This window comes from Diorhabda sublineata, chromosome 5, assembly GCF_026230105.1.
Source record: "Diorhabda sublineata isolate icDioSubl1.1 chromosome 5, icDioSubl1.1, whole genome shotgun sequence".
In the NCBI taxonomy this organism is placed as follows: domain Eukaryota; kingdom Metazoa; phylum Arthropoda; class Insecta; order Coleoptera; family Chrysomelidae; genus Diorhabda; species Diorhabda sublineata.
The window spans coordinates 8717773-8735570 of record NC_079478.1 but is presented as its reverse complement, the minus strand read 5'-3'; the positions used below and the strand labels follow the sequence as shown (position 1 = coordinate 8735570).

General features: G+C 32.6%; 2 protein-coding genes across 2 annotated transcripts in view; one reads left to right on the top strand and one right to left on the bottom strand.

Moving 5' to 3' along the window:
- Positions 1–17200, top strand: part of LOC130444148 (uncharacterized) — a 28344-nt gene extending 11144 nt beyond the window's left edge. The window contains exons 2-7 of the mRNA XM_056779189.1: positions 3208–3360; positions 3462–3974; positions 4422–4686; positions 12691–12852; positions 12945–13047; positions 15747–17200. Coding sequence (XP_056635167.1) covers positions 3208–3360; positions 3462–3974; positions 4422–4686; positions 12691–12852; positions 12945–13047; positions 15747–15857 — 1307 coding nt within the window. The 3' untranslated portion in view covers positions 15858–17200. The remainder of the gene's footprint in view (positions 1–3207; positions 3361–3461; positions 3975–4421; positions 4687–12690; positions 12853–12944; positions 13048–15746) is intronic.
- Positions 6277–10428, bottom strand: LOC130444149 (probable galactose-1-phosphate uridylyltransferase). The gene is made up of 2 exons (XM_056779190.1): positions 10276–10428; positions 6277–7384 (listed from the first exon to the last, which is right to left on the bottom strand). The coding sequence occupies exons 1-2, from the start codon at positions 10292–10294 to the stop codon at positions 6363–6365; spliced, it is 1041 nt and encodes a 346-aa protein (XP_056635168.1). The 5' UTR covers positions 10295–10428; the 3' UTR covers positions 6277–6362.
- Positions 17201–17798: the final 598 nt, after the last annotated feature.

Here is a 17798-nt window from a genome sequence, read left to right as displayed (position 1 = left end):
GTTTGTTTAATGGTACTTTTAGTTTGTTACACCATAGTACAGTTTTCGTGATTTCAAAGCAATAGATAAATTGGTTTTGTGTGGTTATCAATCCACCAAAAACATAAAATGATGAGATTCGATCATTGCATTCATCATGCTATGAAAGAAGATAAATATTTGTAATGAAAACCTTATAAATATACGAATAAAATCATAATAAAGTTGAACACTACCCAAGACTCATGACGTTTGGTGACAAAACCCTTTAATGACTTATCCCCCAAGATATTTTATACTAATAATGACAAATTTTCTTAGTCCCAATTGCCTGGTGCCTGGTTAACCTCTTTGCAGTCTCCTTGTACGCCCTCACGCTAACCTATGAATGCTTTTCAGAATCAGAAAATCCTACGTCACTGGTTTGAAATCAGGCCAACTGGTTCAAATCCTAGATTGTGCCTTCGTGTTTTCATAAAAGCTAGTCAGATGTAGCGGTCTTGTATCGTATTTTCCTAACTCATTCACATTACCTATTGTCTGGATAAATTGCCTAATATATATATTGTTTGTGATAATCGATTTCGGAATACTCTGTGATTAGGGCTTTGCTTCAGTCTACGATCCGTCTATGGTCCGTCTAAGTGTTTGTCTGACGTAAGTACGTTGTGGATTCGCTCCATAATATGACTTTATTTCTCTCCCTTCCGTAAATTAAGGTGTTGTTTAATACATTGCAAGTACTGGCCATTTCAGCTTGGCTCCAAACTTGACCAGGTAAGGTCGTCGGCTACTCAATCGGATATTATATGAAAACTCACAAATTGAACAGTTTACTAAATTGTTTATAAGCCTCAATTCCCCATTATTAAAATACTAATAACGTTAACATAAAATATTTGAAAATAAAATGGTATCGTACTCTTTCAAGACAAAAATCTACAAAAACGAACAATGAAAATATTACTTATAAACTTATCTTTAATTAGTCGTGTCAAAAGAATCCCAATTATTTTTCTAAAATGTTTTCAGTATTTCCCTCATCTATCATTGTTCTCCATGGTTTCAAGGCAATAACTGAGATCTTATTTAACAAACACCGTTACCATCAAACAGGTTTGTTTAATACACAGTTAATCAAAATCTCCACAACATTTTGCGCGATTTTTATTGAGGCACACATTTTGTCACGTTATAAATAGTAAACGCTTGGCCCTTACAGATTCCTTCTGATAGCAATTTGAACCCTACTTTAAGTTCCACGCCGAAAAGGCGGTTACTTTCCGAATTGCCCTCGTATTTTGACGTAAATAAATAGTGAATTTGTGTTGTCAATTGGAGTTTTTACCACAAGTCAGATTAGTTAAAAACAACATAAACCTAGGAGTGTTCCTACACATTAATTAGTAGATTGGCCTCGGTTTTGTGGAGTTGGAGATTCATTTAATCATGAAATTGGGTTTCCCGTGAATCATTTCTTAGATATTTATTCATTGGAAACGTCTTTAAGGGTGAAACTCGAATTTTATCTTTTGAATAATTTTATGGATGATTGTGAAATTAGAAACCAAAGCAAACGAGATAATCTATGTAATGAAATATGAACAGTTTTTATGAACATTCAAGTACCATTATGGATGGAAAACATGTGTTGAAAATTTTAATTTTTTCAACTATTTCTATTTAATTCAAAGCCAAGCTTTTCGTTTCAAATCTCAACCAAATAGATCGAATTATTTCAACAATTTCACCAAATTACTCTTTCTGCCTAAATATTGATAGTGCAGAAAATTCCTCGAACAAATAGTATGTTTGCTGTAAACAAATATTCACAATCTCCCATTATAAGAATTAGCCAAAACGATGACCGAGCTCGTAATTCTCACAATACCGAAGGGTCCTCGGAACCTCTACATACTCAGGCCACTGGGCTGCTGCAAAAGTAGCAACGACCAAATTATCCCCACTGATACCAAAATTTGGAGACCAAAGAGTCCCCATAATCATTTCAAACTTAATCGTGCTCTATAGAGTAGAGATATAGGGGAACTACTCAAAGTAGAACTAAACAAAAAGCTTGGTTCACTTAGGATAGCACGTACCTATCGTGAGTTGATTCCAAATCAATCTGTTGGAGTTGGAAGGGAGGTGTATCTGGGATACTCAACCAGCTGGCGAGGGTCCGTTAATGAATGAAAGAAAGCATATCGCTGTACTATTTTGACGAATTCGCAGTGCTTCAGAAAAACTGAGTCTTGTTTTCTTTTTCCGGCACTTGCTGTAGATGCTCCCGCTTTAGCAGTTTTATCATCGGGGAACATTGGAACTGCACATCACTGAATAAATTGAAAATGATATTGTAATCTTTTTGAAACAATTCAAGCTTTCATAATTTAACTTGATAGTTCTGTCCATTTGTTTTTTCATTGGGAATGCCCAGTTTTTCAAAATATCTGTCAGTTTTGAAGCATCAGAATTTTCTTAAAAAATGTACTGATAGATGTCGTTTGATACCATAAAAAACAAACAAATGGCAGTAAATTAGAAGAAAATTGGGATAGTATATTTTGCAATAGGTGATAAAATTTGAACTTTTCTCACGAGTGTGGAAATTTGTGCAAACATACTAGTGAGATAAGTACTTTTTCATATGCTGCACACTATTCTTTTTCTACAACTGCATAAATTTGAGGAGTACAATTACAGTAATTTGATAGTTGATGATGAAATTTGTATAACTTTGTGTGGTTTAACCCGGATTCTTCTTTAATAAATTTCCCGTTATATTAATTGTAAGGTTATATTCATTGAGGGTTGAATCACAAACGGTGCAATTTCGGCCTCTATTTCAGTGTAGAGTTCGATTACTTCTTCAATAGAGTTGACGATTCTATCAGTATGCTCAATTCTTTTTTTATTAAATTTCCCGAGGTGGACCGTTTCATCAAATAGGTAATTTAAATGACAGTAGCCTATAAGTGTTTATCGACTTTTGTTGATACTACATATAAATTTTTGTAATGTGGAAAATAATAGTAAGCTATTAGAAATACTACATTTTTCATAGTAGTTGTAGAATTTTTATTTTTAGAAATTATTAAACGTTTGTTAACACTAAAAACCATCTTTGACGATACATCAACAATAGATTAAACTACTACAGATGGTGTTTGATTGGTTAGATCATATAAAATTGTCCATTTTATCTTCTATTTTCCTTTATTTCAGGTCTGGATTTCGATTTCGATGTGCCCAAAGAAGACTCTCAAATAGAAGATTACAAAATTCCTGAATTTAATCGATTAGGTTATCTTTACCAAATTAAAAAAAAATTAGATTATTTGGAACCAGAGTTACCTAGAGAATATGATGTAAATTCAGGTGAATAAAACATGATATAGTCATCCGAAAGTTTGACAATTTGTTAGTTTTGATATTTGAAGTAATTGATTCAAAATACATATATAATAATATATCAATAGTTCCAGATAAACATCGTCGATATCAAGAAGTCATTGATTGGCAAAGGTCTGAATTACATAAGCACCGTCCATCTCGTGAACATCATGTAAATCCAAAATTACAATTCATTCTGCATAATCTCGCTAAATCTGAAAATTTTGACTTGGACATACCCCCTTTGCAGCTTCCTGAGGATGCCCGGATGTATCCACCAGATGTAGACGACGGCTTAACATTTGATTACGATAAAGACGAAGATGTCTATGATAGTCAAAGGCTACTCGAAAAGAAGCTATTAAATGAAGAATATAGAGATAATGAAAGACTGTTATTGGATAATAAACCTCCAGTTAATGATGAGCATTCACACACGTCTTCTCAAGATATCAGCTTGGACGATATACGTGACCGGCAAGTTCCTACAATTAGATATGGTTACGTTAAATTAGCAGAAAATCCTTCAGAATTTGCTTATCCTCCATCGGATCCTAGATTTTTCAGAAATGTGGAAGATACCATACAACAAATTATAGGTATTTATTATAACCATATTAAATTTTTTTAAATATTTCTATTCTCTCTCAATTCGATTCTGTTGAATTTTAAGTATCAAATCTGCTAATACCTTCGTGTCTCCATTTGAAGAGACTTAAAGTGTTGTACTTAAATTTCTTGAGCTTCAGAAATCGTTTAACCACACAAGGAGGTTTTTATTCACTTTAAATAATATACAAATTACTGAATCACTTTTGCGTGTCTTGGCTCACATACGAACATTTCAATAAGCTAGTTTCAAGAATACTTTTAGCTTCTACAACGACACATACATTCCATCCTACAGTAAGAGAAACTAGTTGTACATATTTGAAAACATGTTTTTCTTGTTAAAAATTCAAATCCCAGCAATATTCTTATTATCAACTTTCGTAAAACTATTTCCACAGCAAATCTATTCGTTCCTATAATAATTATATTCTTAGAAACAACTACAGAGGAGGAAAAATCTTCAGAATCGACTAAGGTAGTTCCATCGGAAGTATTCTTGGTGAATTTGAGAAGCGACAAAGTAACTCCAGCAAATAGTCTACAAACAAATGAAGATGGAAAAGATGGAATAAGAGTGGTTCCTCTTAAACCTACAATGGAAGATGGAAATACAGCTGGTGTTTATATAATCGCCGTAGTAGCTGGAATCAGTGCAGCTGCCACTGTAGGACTTATTGCAGTCGGCATTGGATGGTACAAGTGAGTAAAATTTCAAAAATATTAAATCTATTAAACATCTATAACGCACTTCTTGTTGTTATAATATCTGTTAATATATAATTACTTGTGCTGCAATAGTCCATGAACTTTGTTAATGACAGCTGATATTTTATCACTTTATAACACGTATTATATGTCTGATTTTGATTGTATCTCTATAAATTCGTATTAACAAGTTCATTTCTGGCAGGCATAGACTATGTGGAATGGAAGTTGTTCAATACAACATATTTCTCTCATGTTAAAAAGAATATTATACAATCGAAGACTAAAGCAAAGTAGAAAACATTGTAAAATTGATGATCGTTTCTCAAGACGGACTACTCTTGGAGATGGAAACCTTCTATATAATGAATTAGCATATGTTCACAATACTCCTATATCATCTTGAACCATTATACGAAGGTGATTAAACGGAAGAGTGGCTTTTCAGAGGTTAACAACACTTTTTCCGTGGCGATTGCATTATTTGCGCCTTTTGTCCTGATGAGATCTGTCTAAATGTATAAATGTATAATGTATAAATGTGACATATTATCCTGAAAGTGCTCCACCCCATGCAATTATTTATATATAGGTCTCTGCGGCCATACCGCAGAGTTGAAGACCTTAAGGAGCTCTGCCGTTTTTTGCTTTACCACTACCATCGACTCAAATCGGGTCCCTTTTAAAGCAGAATTTATCTTCGGGAACAAACAAATCTTGTGATCCTGATGCAAAATTGACGAGCTGTTCTTGCACAACTTGGTTTTTTATAAACTCGTTCTTGCAGTGTTGCCAAAACTGACAAATAGTAAGTCTGGTTAACAGTCTGACCCTCTGGAAGCCATTCAGTAATCTCGTTACCGTAAATGTAGAAAAAAAAACAATCAACATTGCCTTGAATTATGATTGGCGGCCTCAGACTCACTAAAGCGCTTACACAACTCAAAAGCACGCGCACGAGATAGAGAATTATCCACATAGGCCTCTTGCAATAATTTAAAGCACCCAGCCGGAGTTTTTTTTTCAATTTAACGAGAAATTTGAGATTGATACGTCGTTCCTGTTTTTCTTCATACATGGTTTTAGGCACGAGAAAAAAACACGTTCGTTTCAAACCGCTACTGCACAAATACTATAATAGTGTTTTGGGACGTGCGTAGACAAGATATCTAACATCTCGTAAATAATAATTTATTTCTGTTTAAGTAATTGCGGGAACAGTTGACGATTTATCATTCCTTATCGTAGGTCTTTTGACTGGTGAATGGGTTCACCAAGTTACAAAAAACCTGCAACACCGGATGGGATTTAGGAACAGGTTTCACTTAATGTCAATAAGGAAATTGTTCAGGAAGGGAGGGAGAAATTGTAAACCGTCTCTAGCAGCCGAAGTGGGGGATAAAGAAGATAATTTTTGGGTTTAAAGTAAAGGGGCCATCTAGTGATGATTCAAAGGGTGAGAAAAGTTTTTTTTGGCCGTTGAATTGTTTAATTCAATGGTGCGAATCATGTATTGGAATTGTAGGTCATTTAGAGGGCTCGGAAGTGGGGTTATTTAATATCGATAAATTGTGATACTGTGAAACAATGTTTTGATTTTGTTTATATTACTGTTGAGTTTTCAGGAACAATAATTTATCATACACTTAAATATATCCAGTTTTGTGTAATTACAAAAATCGCGTCGTGGATTGTTCTCTTAATAAGGCAGCTGCTTTTTCGGGCGTTAAATCCCTTTGTGCTTGTGCTAAAAGTTCGTATCCAACCATAAACTTTTTAACAGTAGCCGATCGTAATAATGGTGGAAAGTATATTCCATGAAACGTCCAATGTGGATAGCATATATTTCTTTCTTTACCAGTTGGGGCTCCATGCCAACCCATAGAATATGGAAAATTGCATTTAAATAGATTATCATATTTGGCTACTATAGATTGTAGAGTTACGGCAAGCGCTGTTTTTTGTTTATCGTCAATATCAGAGAACCTAATCACGTTTCTTCTTGGCAAAACCATAGTTTCAAATGGCCAAATCGCCCAATACGGTACTAGTACTACCCATTCATCGTTTTCGTAAACTACCCTTTCTTTTTTTTCAATTTCTCTTTGTAAATAATCCATCAGCATAGGTCGTTTGTATTTATTAAAATATTCTCTTAAATTCGTATCTTTAACTCTTGGTTCATTTGGTAAAAAATTAGAAGCCCAAATCTGACAATGGGGATGGGGATTAGAACATCCCATCATAGCTCCTCTGTTTTCGAAAATTTGGACCCAAGTATACTTTTGTCCTAATTCATTAAGTTGATTTATCCACTCGTTAATCACGGAAATAACATCTTTGACTTCCAAATTCGTCAAATAAACATTCGAATGTGGATGATAACATATTACTCTGCATGTACCTTTAGCAGCCTGTATTTGAAATAATGGATCGTCGCTAGGTTCAGGCTCTGGACCATCTTCAAGTAAAGCAGGGAAATCGTTTGTAAATACATATGTAGAAGTGTAGTTGGGGGTTACTAGCCCAGAGGATCTTTTTACGCCCGGGCAAAGGGGATTCGTAGGATCGAACTGAGGCACTACTTCAACTTCTGGAGTTTCCGTTTGTCCACTCCAAGGGCGCATACCTCGGTGGGGAGAGACCAGAATCCATTCTGCTTTCAAGGGATTGTATCTTAGATGTTGGTGCTCTGCAAATTAAAAAAAATGTGAAATAGAATTTCAATTGGTAATTAGAATAAATAGTCAATAGTATCCATAATGAACGTAATTTGGAATTAAAAGGATTAAAGGTGAAGTGGTATGTTATCAAACATTTTTAAATAATCACTTTGTAACGTTATCAATTAAGATGAGTATTTGATTTATTGATTCAAAGATTTGAAATAGAAAAAAGTATATTGCTAAAACCCAACGAAAAGGTGATTTATCAAGACACCACAGTGGAAAATAAATATTTGAAAATGTGAAAGGTAAAAAATACAATATAAAATTCATACAAACAAAATGTTGTCCCGACCACACAATCGATTATGGAGAAACTTTAGGAGACAGATATAGATATCAATTACTCCGAAACCTAACCGAACCAACGTTTAGCCGTAATTTTTAAGGTATTAGTTTTTTCCATAAAATTCTCAATCCATGAGTCTTAGAAAAATCCTGTCTTGAAAAAACTTTATTTAAAGTACATAAAACAATTCAAAAATGTCATAGAAGGACGTAATGATGCACAACTTGCCTTGCCACAACAATTTACATGATCTAGAGATTTCTAGGCATTCCTCAGTATACCAAATGTTCTAAAAGTGTGATGATAGGACTGTTATTTTAATATATTCTAAAGGGACCTCCTCAATTTGATCGGAGAGAAAAGTTTTCGTTATAATCTGCAAAAATAAAAATAGTATGCAGTAAATTCCCGTAAATTTAAACACCTTGGAACAATGACATTATTGCCAGATTGTGATTCTTTTTTATTTTATTATCTTCTGTTTAATCACATATGAAATGACGAAGAATGGATCTATTCAATGAAAATATTTTACTGCTGATAACATTTAGTCAGTAACTTGGATATAAAAAAAAATTATTAATATTTTATATCGCACAATATTATTGAACATGTATGAGTAAGATTGAAGGCGAAAAACAGATTGCACAATATATTGAGTGAATTCAGAAAGTGAGAAATATATTGTGCAATCCTCAAAATATTGTGTCGTGTATGGGTAGTAGTATTGCGCAATATAATGCCAGTTCTCTGTCCACTTGCTCATGCTAGTATTGTTTGAAATTGTGTGTCATAAATTGTGTTGCTTCTTATATAGTGTAACGGTTTACTGTACTGTGTGAAGTATAATTGTTAGTAAACATGTCGAATATTAATGAAAAGAAGTTTTTATTAGAGGTAATAGAAGTGTATCGTTCGTTACCGGCTTTGTGGGACAATGTCCAAAGACTACAGCAACAGAACAAAGAATAGCATCTCTCATAGTAGTATCGACTTTTTTCATATGAGGCCCAACCAATCGAAATAACTCATCAAACGATTCTGCGTTTAATCTGATAAAGTTTTAAAGTCATTTGGCTCACTTGTTCGAAACACATTCAGCAGTCTTTCATGAGTAAATTCACTTCTTTTTTCAACCATTCCTTCATGCATATCCACTTCTTCCTCTTCTTCGGGTTGGTTAGCAATGCAACTACCACACACGCTGCAGCATCCAAATCACACATGATAACTAAACCTTGTCACTCAAACCAAGATGCACGACTACTCATCTGTGGGTTGCGCAAATTTATTGAACTGTGGGTTGTACAATAATATTGACCGTGTATGGTCGCTCCCTCAATAACGTTGCACAATATAATGTACAATAATATTGACCGTGTATACATATAGTGTATATAGTTCCCTATCGTCGACCATTTGGCTTGTGAACGGGTTCATCAGGTTACAGGAAAACTGCGTTACCTAAGTGAGTTACTTCACAGTTCTGACGTTTTACCGTCCATTATCAGTCATAATCAGGAGCGATAATATCATAGCCGAAAATTTAATAAATTAATCTTCTTTTGTTATTTTAGTTATCTAAATGTAAAAAAGTTACTTAAAATTAGTTTAAAAAAAAAGACGAAAAGTTATGTTGAATTCAATTTGTTATCGGAATTTTCTGACAAACAACTAACGGCTTTGACTTAAGTCTTTTCCGCCGTAAATAAGAAAAAAAAATCTTGACTGATAACTCAACTACGTGACACAGGCCAACATATGAGCTAGTAAATTCTAAAAGATTACAGTAAACGCCCGCGACTCAATGTGCGTCCGGCTTTAAACTCTCTGATGGAAGCTTATCGACGCTTCCAATTTCCAAATTTTGCTACACATTCGAAACTTTGATACAGTCGTGTTATAAATATAAAAATTTTTTTTTTCGATATATTCCACTTATTCATAAGCATAACGTAAAAAAGCAGTACTTCCATTCAGATTTATTCACTAGAAGTTTTGTTTTATACGCTACTGGGTGATGCCGGGAAACGCTGAAACGTCAATATCATTTCTAAAAATGTTTTATCTACTTTTCTATCTACTGTTAAGTACTTTTTTAAATTCATATTTTAATTTTTATGAAAATGTTATTTATCCTGCACACCCCAAGTAACCCCGAATTTTTTAAAATATTATATATTATAAAAGCGGTTATTCTATAATTGCTGTATAATACTCATATGAGTAGACTGCACAATAATAATATTGTGGTAAAACCATATTTGAATTAGTTAGTTATCTTTTGAAAATGAATTTTACTCGATAAGACCGCAATATATTTTGATAGATTTTATCAGAATTAACGTCAAAATAGAACATGAAAGTGAGCAAGATTTTATTTAGTTTGCAATTTGTAACTCGATACGAAAAACTTCAAGATCCAGACCTGCGTACGCTTGTAAACACTTGTGCTTCTACACTTTTTTCGGTGTATATAACAAGGTTATAAATGTTTTCTCTTTCCATGTTAAATAACAGCCATATAAAATGATATCAAGTATAATTTTTATAAAAAATTGAACTCACCATCTCTGTTAAACTCCATTTCTAATATTTCAAACAATGGAACGAACACATTAAATGATAAATTTTTCTATCGCAGTTTTCTTACAACTAACAACCCACATGCGTCTCGCATGGTAATGAACGCAACTAAACGCTATATTGATAAGACGTTGAAGTGTGTAGAGCTAGACAGGATTGTATTCAATTTATTTGATTATTTATATTAATTCGTTAATCGTATTGAAATAAAGTGATTGAGATTGAAATATTTTATATAAATATTTATTTAGTGCAATGCTGAACGTTAAATCCCAAAATTAAATAGCCTAATATCAACATGATGAAATCTACGTAAGCCCTGTAAGGGAGAGTTGCTTTGCTAATCGATAATCTCATGTCTACGATAGTATCCTTTCAAATTAAACGGAATACATTGTTCGATTGAAAATATTTCTGCTTGAAAAATACTTGATAAACTACACAAGCTTTCAGAATTCTTGTTTCTGGGCCCTAGCAATCCTATTTCAGTTCTGTCTGCTGTTTTTAAGCCATTCGTATACCATTTGATGGCATTTCTGTTTTTAATCATAATTCGGTGCTAGTGCTGATTCCATTTACTATTTTTTATTTACTACTACTACTTACTTACTATTTACACACTACTGAGCTTCTACTACAGTTTAGGTTTGATGTAAATTTTTTCTCATAGCTAGACTTTGCGATATTTCGTCCTGATGCAAAAGATTACAGTGTATGTATGTATGGATTTTGGGGTATCGTATACACTTTGACCCAAAAGATCTATTGTGACCTCCTTACTTGCTACGATACTGGAGAACCCAGTGTTTACAGCTGATTCGTTAATTCCACTTCATTTAAAAAGTGTAGAATGTGAGATGGCTTTAATTGCCAGAGATCTTCTATCTCAAGCGCTATCAGGTATAGTGCTCTGAAGTTCCTCAGTGTTTCACACTTTGAATGAATGTGGATAATGGTTTCATCCTCTGTGCAAGAAAATCTGCACGCCGCGCATTATCTCCTAAGTCTAGCGTCTTCAATTGTTTGTTGAAGCGACAGTGCCCCGATAGATTGTTCTTACTTAGGTTGATATATTCTCTGATCTGATATGATCTTCTCTGGTTATAGTTTCCTAGAAGAGTCCTTGTCTGTCTCAGCCCTAGTAGGTTGTCCCAGTAATTGGTTTTCTTCCTATCTACCTTCTTTTCCATTGCTTTTTCCATTGTTCTCAATCATGAAGGATTACGGTCGCGATTATATATTTATTAATTATGGGATTCAAAAACTCAGCCTGGATACTGTTTGAATCTCAGCACATCAGTTTAAAAATCCGCAAAGAAAATATTCGAATCAGTGATAGGTATTCGAACAATTTGGCATTTTTAAAAACTATGTGATTATTTCAGGCACGTTTCCGATGTATTGATACTAAATTTCCTTCAAATTTCCCAATTAAATATTTATCTGTTTGGGAATTGACCGCTACAATAGAGCGTATTTCTTTATCATTTTGATGCCATTTACACAACAAATTCTCGACAAATTTTTATGTTTGCATTGGGATTATAAAATTTCCTAAACTTCTTTCGAGATACTACATTTTTTATACAAAGAAAAGTTGAATCACTTACTCGGTAAGCTCCAGTTTACAATTAATACTCATAATCATGTTCATTAAATGCTGTTCATCTGATACATCTAGAATAAATTGACGATATTTTCTGTATAATTCTTAATGTAAATATTAATATTTATCAAGCACAATTCGATCCATAATATAAAAGCCCACAAAGTAGAATTTTTCATCACTTTTCTTTCTTCAAAATATGCGAGCAAGACTATTTCAGTGGAAATCGTACAAAGCTTGATAGGTAGGACAAATTCTACTAAAAAAAAGTTATATATTCATGAAATGAAAAAACAATTATTATTGTCCACTTCATTTGGAAAATAAAGGAAGCAATACTGATAGTTGATTAGCTCAAACAACTAAGCGGATAATCAATAATAAAATAGAGTGTGTTGATAAAACCACGTAACTAATATTTTGAATTCTGTTTGGTTCACAACGAAAAATTGTAGTTCCTAATTACAGTAAACATATCTAATTAATGACAATGAGAAATGATTCAATAACAATTAATAAATAAACAAAATTCACCTTCTACATTGAAAATTTATTAGAATATTTTCAAATAAAATACTTCTGTTAATCGAATTACGCGTATGATCTGGAATATTTCAAATAAGTTTTATCCAATATATTCCTAACAGTAAGCGTACTCATTGAACATACTGTGTAATTGTCGACACAATAGGAAACGAAATTTGTTTTTGGTGAGCAAATACGAAGCAATGAAGCTAATAGTCTACTCTAACTATCCGAAATATCCATCTAACTATCACATTAATTTCTAGTTTACAGAAACATGTCAAAAATGCTTCCGACGTTGAATATCCAGCTTACGGTGTAACCGGACCAAATAAAGACATTTCTCCATCGGGAGATCGACGTCTGGCACAATCTGCTCAAATGTACCATTATCAACATCAAAAACAACAAATTATCGCCATGGAAAGGTAAGACATTGTTAAAATAGATATGAAAACTATAAATTTTATAATTTTCCTTTCTACTAACTTCAATTTATTCCATCACGTTAATATTCAAGAGCTCCTCCAGGAGAACGTCACGGCTCTGCATCTGAAGCTGAGAGCGACGAAGAAAACGAAGAGGGTGATTACACTGTATACGAATGTCCAGGTCTCGCTCCCGTGAGTATAATTTCAACTTCCAGAATTAACCTCGCTGGGGTAGTAAAATAAATTAGAGGTTATATATCGAAAAAAAGAACTATGACAATTAACGATTTAAATATCAAGAGAATTTATTAAATAGATACGGGTCAGTTAACTATAATTTTAAGGATTATTTATCGCATATAAAATTACATGAAATGAGCGAAGAAGTTAAGAGTTAATACAATTTAAAATATATCAAGATTGTTTCAATATCAAGTAACATTATCTTAATGTTACTCGATGTTAAGTTCTTCTTCTTCTATCTTTTCTATAGGCAATTCTTTCCAGCATTCTTTGTGTTTTGGACGTATCCGTTCGCGTTTCTGCTGTGTATGTCATTATTGGTCCTATAACAACTTTGTAAATTCTAGTCTTAGTTTCCGTTCTAATATTTTTGTTTCTCCATATTGTATTATTGAGGCATCCTGCTGCTCTATTGGTTTTCTTTATTTGTTTTTTACTTCTGATTCTGCATCTCCATAGCTTGATAGAGTGATGCCTAAGTAGTTAGTTTCCATAATCTGTTCAATGCTGGTACCGTCAATTTCTATCTTATATCATATCGGTTCTTTGCTAATGACCAGTGTTTTTGTCTTTTAGGATTAAATTACCATGTTCAGCATCTTTGCTACTATGTTAAACTTGTGGACCAATCTTTGTAGGTCGTCTTCACTTTCTGCTATTAGGATAGCATCATCTGTATAGCAGACAATTTTTATTTCTCTATTTCCCATCTTATAATCTTTCCTCCTTTTCACTGCCTTGATTATTTCATCCATTATGAAATTTAAAAGTAAGGGGCTTAGGGATTCTCCCTGTCTTATACCCGTGCCTATGTTTATTTCTTCTGTAAGTTGTCCGTCTATTCTAGCCTGTATTTTGTTGTCCCTATGTCGCATGTCTCCGATTATTTTGATGATGTCTAACGGTATTAGTCTTTTAATCTAACTCTGTCAAAGGCTTTGTCAAGTCAATTAAGCAAATGAAGGCCGGTCGAATATATTCTAGAGTTTTCTCTGTGATTTGTCTAGTTAAAAATACTGCGGCTAAGTTAATTTCCAAATTTCTCAATTTAGATGTATACATATACTTCATATTATATGCAGAATATTTTTTATTGGATCATTTATTTTATTATGAAAATCAAAACATTAAAATGAAAAGTATTAATTAATGAGCTCGTAATAAAATGATATTTGTGAAAGTATAGCTTTATATTAATTACATCATCAAATTTCATGTCACCTCATTGTGGACACCGTATCCTTATTTCTTTTGTTGTCGTTGAATATGAATATAACATAAACAATTTTAAGGTCTGAATAAAATGATTTCGTCGAAAATTATACTAAAATCTATTTATTGAAGAAAAATAGTAAACGAAAACATATTCACGCATAGAGCATGTGATCAGGATTGAAAACGCCAAAGTCAACCATGTAACAGGACCTTACTCTACAGTTAAGAAATAATTTGCGGTTTCATAAAGAAGATTAAAAATATAAATTATAAATAATTATGCACAATTATTATTTCGAAAATATAAAATGTAAAAGTTTGGAATAGGTATAAATTGAACGGCCGAAATATGGCATAACACATTCATTCAAAAATCAGGTATTAATAATAATCGAATTTCTACTTTTTCCAATTATTATAGTCTCTTATTGCTCACATCAAATACAAAAATTGAAAGATAATATGTGTATTGAAACATTGAAATAAAATCTTCATTTTCTACCTCAATAAACACATTTTCTTATTCCTCCTCAGATGACATTGAGCTTCTACTGTCGTCGACATTTTTAATAAGGGACTCAACTTGCACATCAATGAGAATGTCTATATTACACATTTTGGTTTCAACCTTTTCCTGGACATATTGAATACACATTTTCCACTTATCAAGTGTAATTCTTTAATAGCTTCATGAAAAATATTTTTAACGTCAGAAAATTTGGATGCTCTAGAAATTACGTCTTCAACAGTCTTGTCATCAATTTCTTGCATTCCATTTTTATAAATATCAACAATCAAATCTTTTTCCCTAGCATTATTTTAGTTCTCTTCTTAGGCGGAGTATAGTTAATGTCAACAACTTCATCATCTCTCTACGTGTCAGACATGTTTAAGAAAATTATGCAAAAGACAAATATAAACAGTCTCACTACAGTACGATAATACGATGCCGTCCCCGTACTATATCTGATCTAACGGCTTCTTCAGCGATGCGGCGCTCGCTCCTCCAACGCGGTTTTTTATTTGTAGTAGATTATAGTCCCACTAATTTGGATCAGTAACGATGCCACGCCGCGTTTCGCCTGGGATATTCACGTGCTGATCAGGTACTGATCATTGTTTTGATTTACTATTGTTCTTCGATAAATGTACTTTAGGTACGCTGAATACAAAAATAAAAGTACTTTTAGGTTATCCATTCGTTCAATTGTCCTGTTTACCAAATAAACTGTATATGTATAAAGTATAAAAAAGTATTTGTTATAAATTAGGTATTTACTATTATGTATTACTTATTTTTTGGTATCCTAACCTAACCAGCTCAAACACATTTTAAACATTTGTTTAAATGCAAATTGTTACACGTTCTTTTGAAACCAAAATGCTGTTATAGTTGTTAAGAATTTAATCACTTGGAATGTATTCTGTTGCAGACTGGTGAAATGGAAGTGAAAAATCCCCTCTTTCAAGACGATCCCACCCCCGCACAAACTCCCGCAACTAAAGTTGACGACGAAAAAGATAACGAAATTATTAAAAAGTAGACCAACAACTATATCAATGTTTATGTTATTATTATATAATTTATTACCACATTTGGAAAGTCTATCATCAGTTAACATGTTTTAGGAAGTGATAAAAATTCTTAATAGAGAATATTTATTTATGAAAGTATTTAATTAAATAGTCAGGAGGATGCAATAACAGGGCAAATCTTTCGAAACTATTGATTTTATGTTGATAAACGCATGGCTGGAATTAGGTAACATAAGATTTGTGGAGAATTATATTTCACCTTCCAGTAAATTGAAGAATAGTTCAAATTCCAAATTATCATCTATAATTTTAACACAATTTAAATTATATGGATTACCTGTTTTTTGGTATTCAACTCTCACATTTATAACTTTGCTCCACTTACTCTTCCATTAGATACAGATTTTCACAATATTTTATGACACTATTTCACACGTTTTATGAATAATATTATAAGGATTCGTTTATTGTTGCACCTCTTGACAAGAAATGTCCTCCCAATTATGAAATTATATGTAATAGTCTGCCATAATATCGCTGTAAGTACCTCCATTCTTAGATAAGTATAAAACACCAAAAAAAAATGAAATTTATGTCAAAACTCCCATTTATGTAAAACGTGTAATCAAAATAAATTATATGGAAGCATGTCAACTGTGTTGTTTTATTTACTCCCATATAATTTATTTTGAATTTTAGTATTCCTACTTCAATCCAATTTCAGCAAAATAAATTGGAAAACAATGAATAAAGAGTTTTGATCAAATTGAAATGATTTTTGCTAAAACTGAAAGTTTAACTAAACCGTGATATTGCAAATTATTGTCCAATTTCATATCTTTGGAACAAAACATCAAAATAAATAGTGAATTTTGGAAAACGATGTCTCTTTTAAGCGGCATTGAAAATACCTATTGAATGATGCCAATATTGTATTGTATTGTTTTTCTTATTTATTTCTAACGGTGGGGTAAATTTATACGCACTGTCTCTTACTTACTTACCACTATTCTTATTATTTAAATTTAAATTCAATGATCACTACTTACTATTTCGTTCATAATAACTTAGAATTGTGCTAAACAAGCAGGAATTTATAACAAAAATAAATTTCTACAATTCTAGGAAGTAAACAAACAAATAATTAATTAAATCATATCAAAAGCAATATAAACTTATCGCCTCTGAGATAAAAACATGTAAACAAGGCAATATCAAAGAAACCGTGAATTTGCCAAAATTAAGACACTTATTATAACCGAACAGGATGTATGTGTATGTACTTCACATTCTAGTACCATTCAATGGTGTGAACCTTTCATATAAGATACCTTTACAGAACAGAAAGACTGTAAAATACAGTAACCGAGCAGGCCATTCCTTTGGAACCTGACATTCAATTCATTCATCATAATATTCCTCAGCCAAATTTTAATTTACTCCACCGTAATACAAAGTGGGCCATAAACTTTTGAAAAATTTACTCGAAAAAAATGTTTATCTAAATGAAGATTATAAATTGGAAAATTATTTTTTAGAATAATATCGTTCAAGTGGCTGCAATCCCACCGCTGGTATTCTTGAAATCTGGCCTTTATGTTTCCGAAACTTCTTCGACACATATCGACTGGTATGTTATGTTTCATGGCGCATGTTCTCTTTCATTTGTATTGCTTTTGTTTAAATCAAATCGATTTTTAAGAAAAATAAATCAACTTGTGATAGGTCTAGACTGCAGCAAAGCCGAGGAATATCTCCGCGCTTGAGGAACATTTTTTTAACTATGGGTAAATCCTCGTTGGCATCTTTCCATTCATGCTCTATTGTTGATATATTGATGTAACTTCGGCTCGAAAAAAAAAATCGTCGCATTTTCACATAATCTACAAAGAAGTTACAGAATAACCGCGAGCATTTTCAAATCCAATTGAATATATTGCCAGGAAACA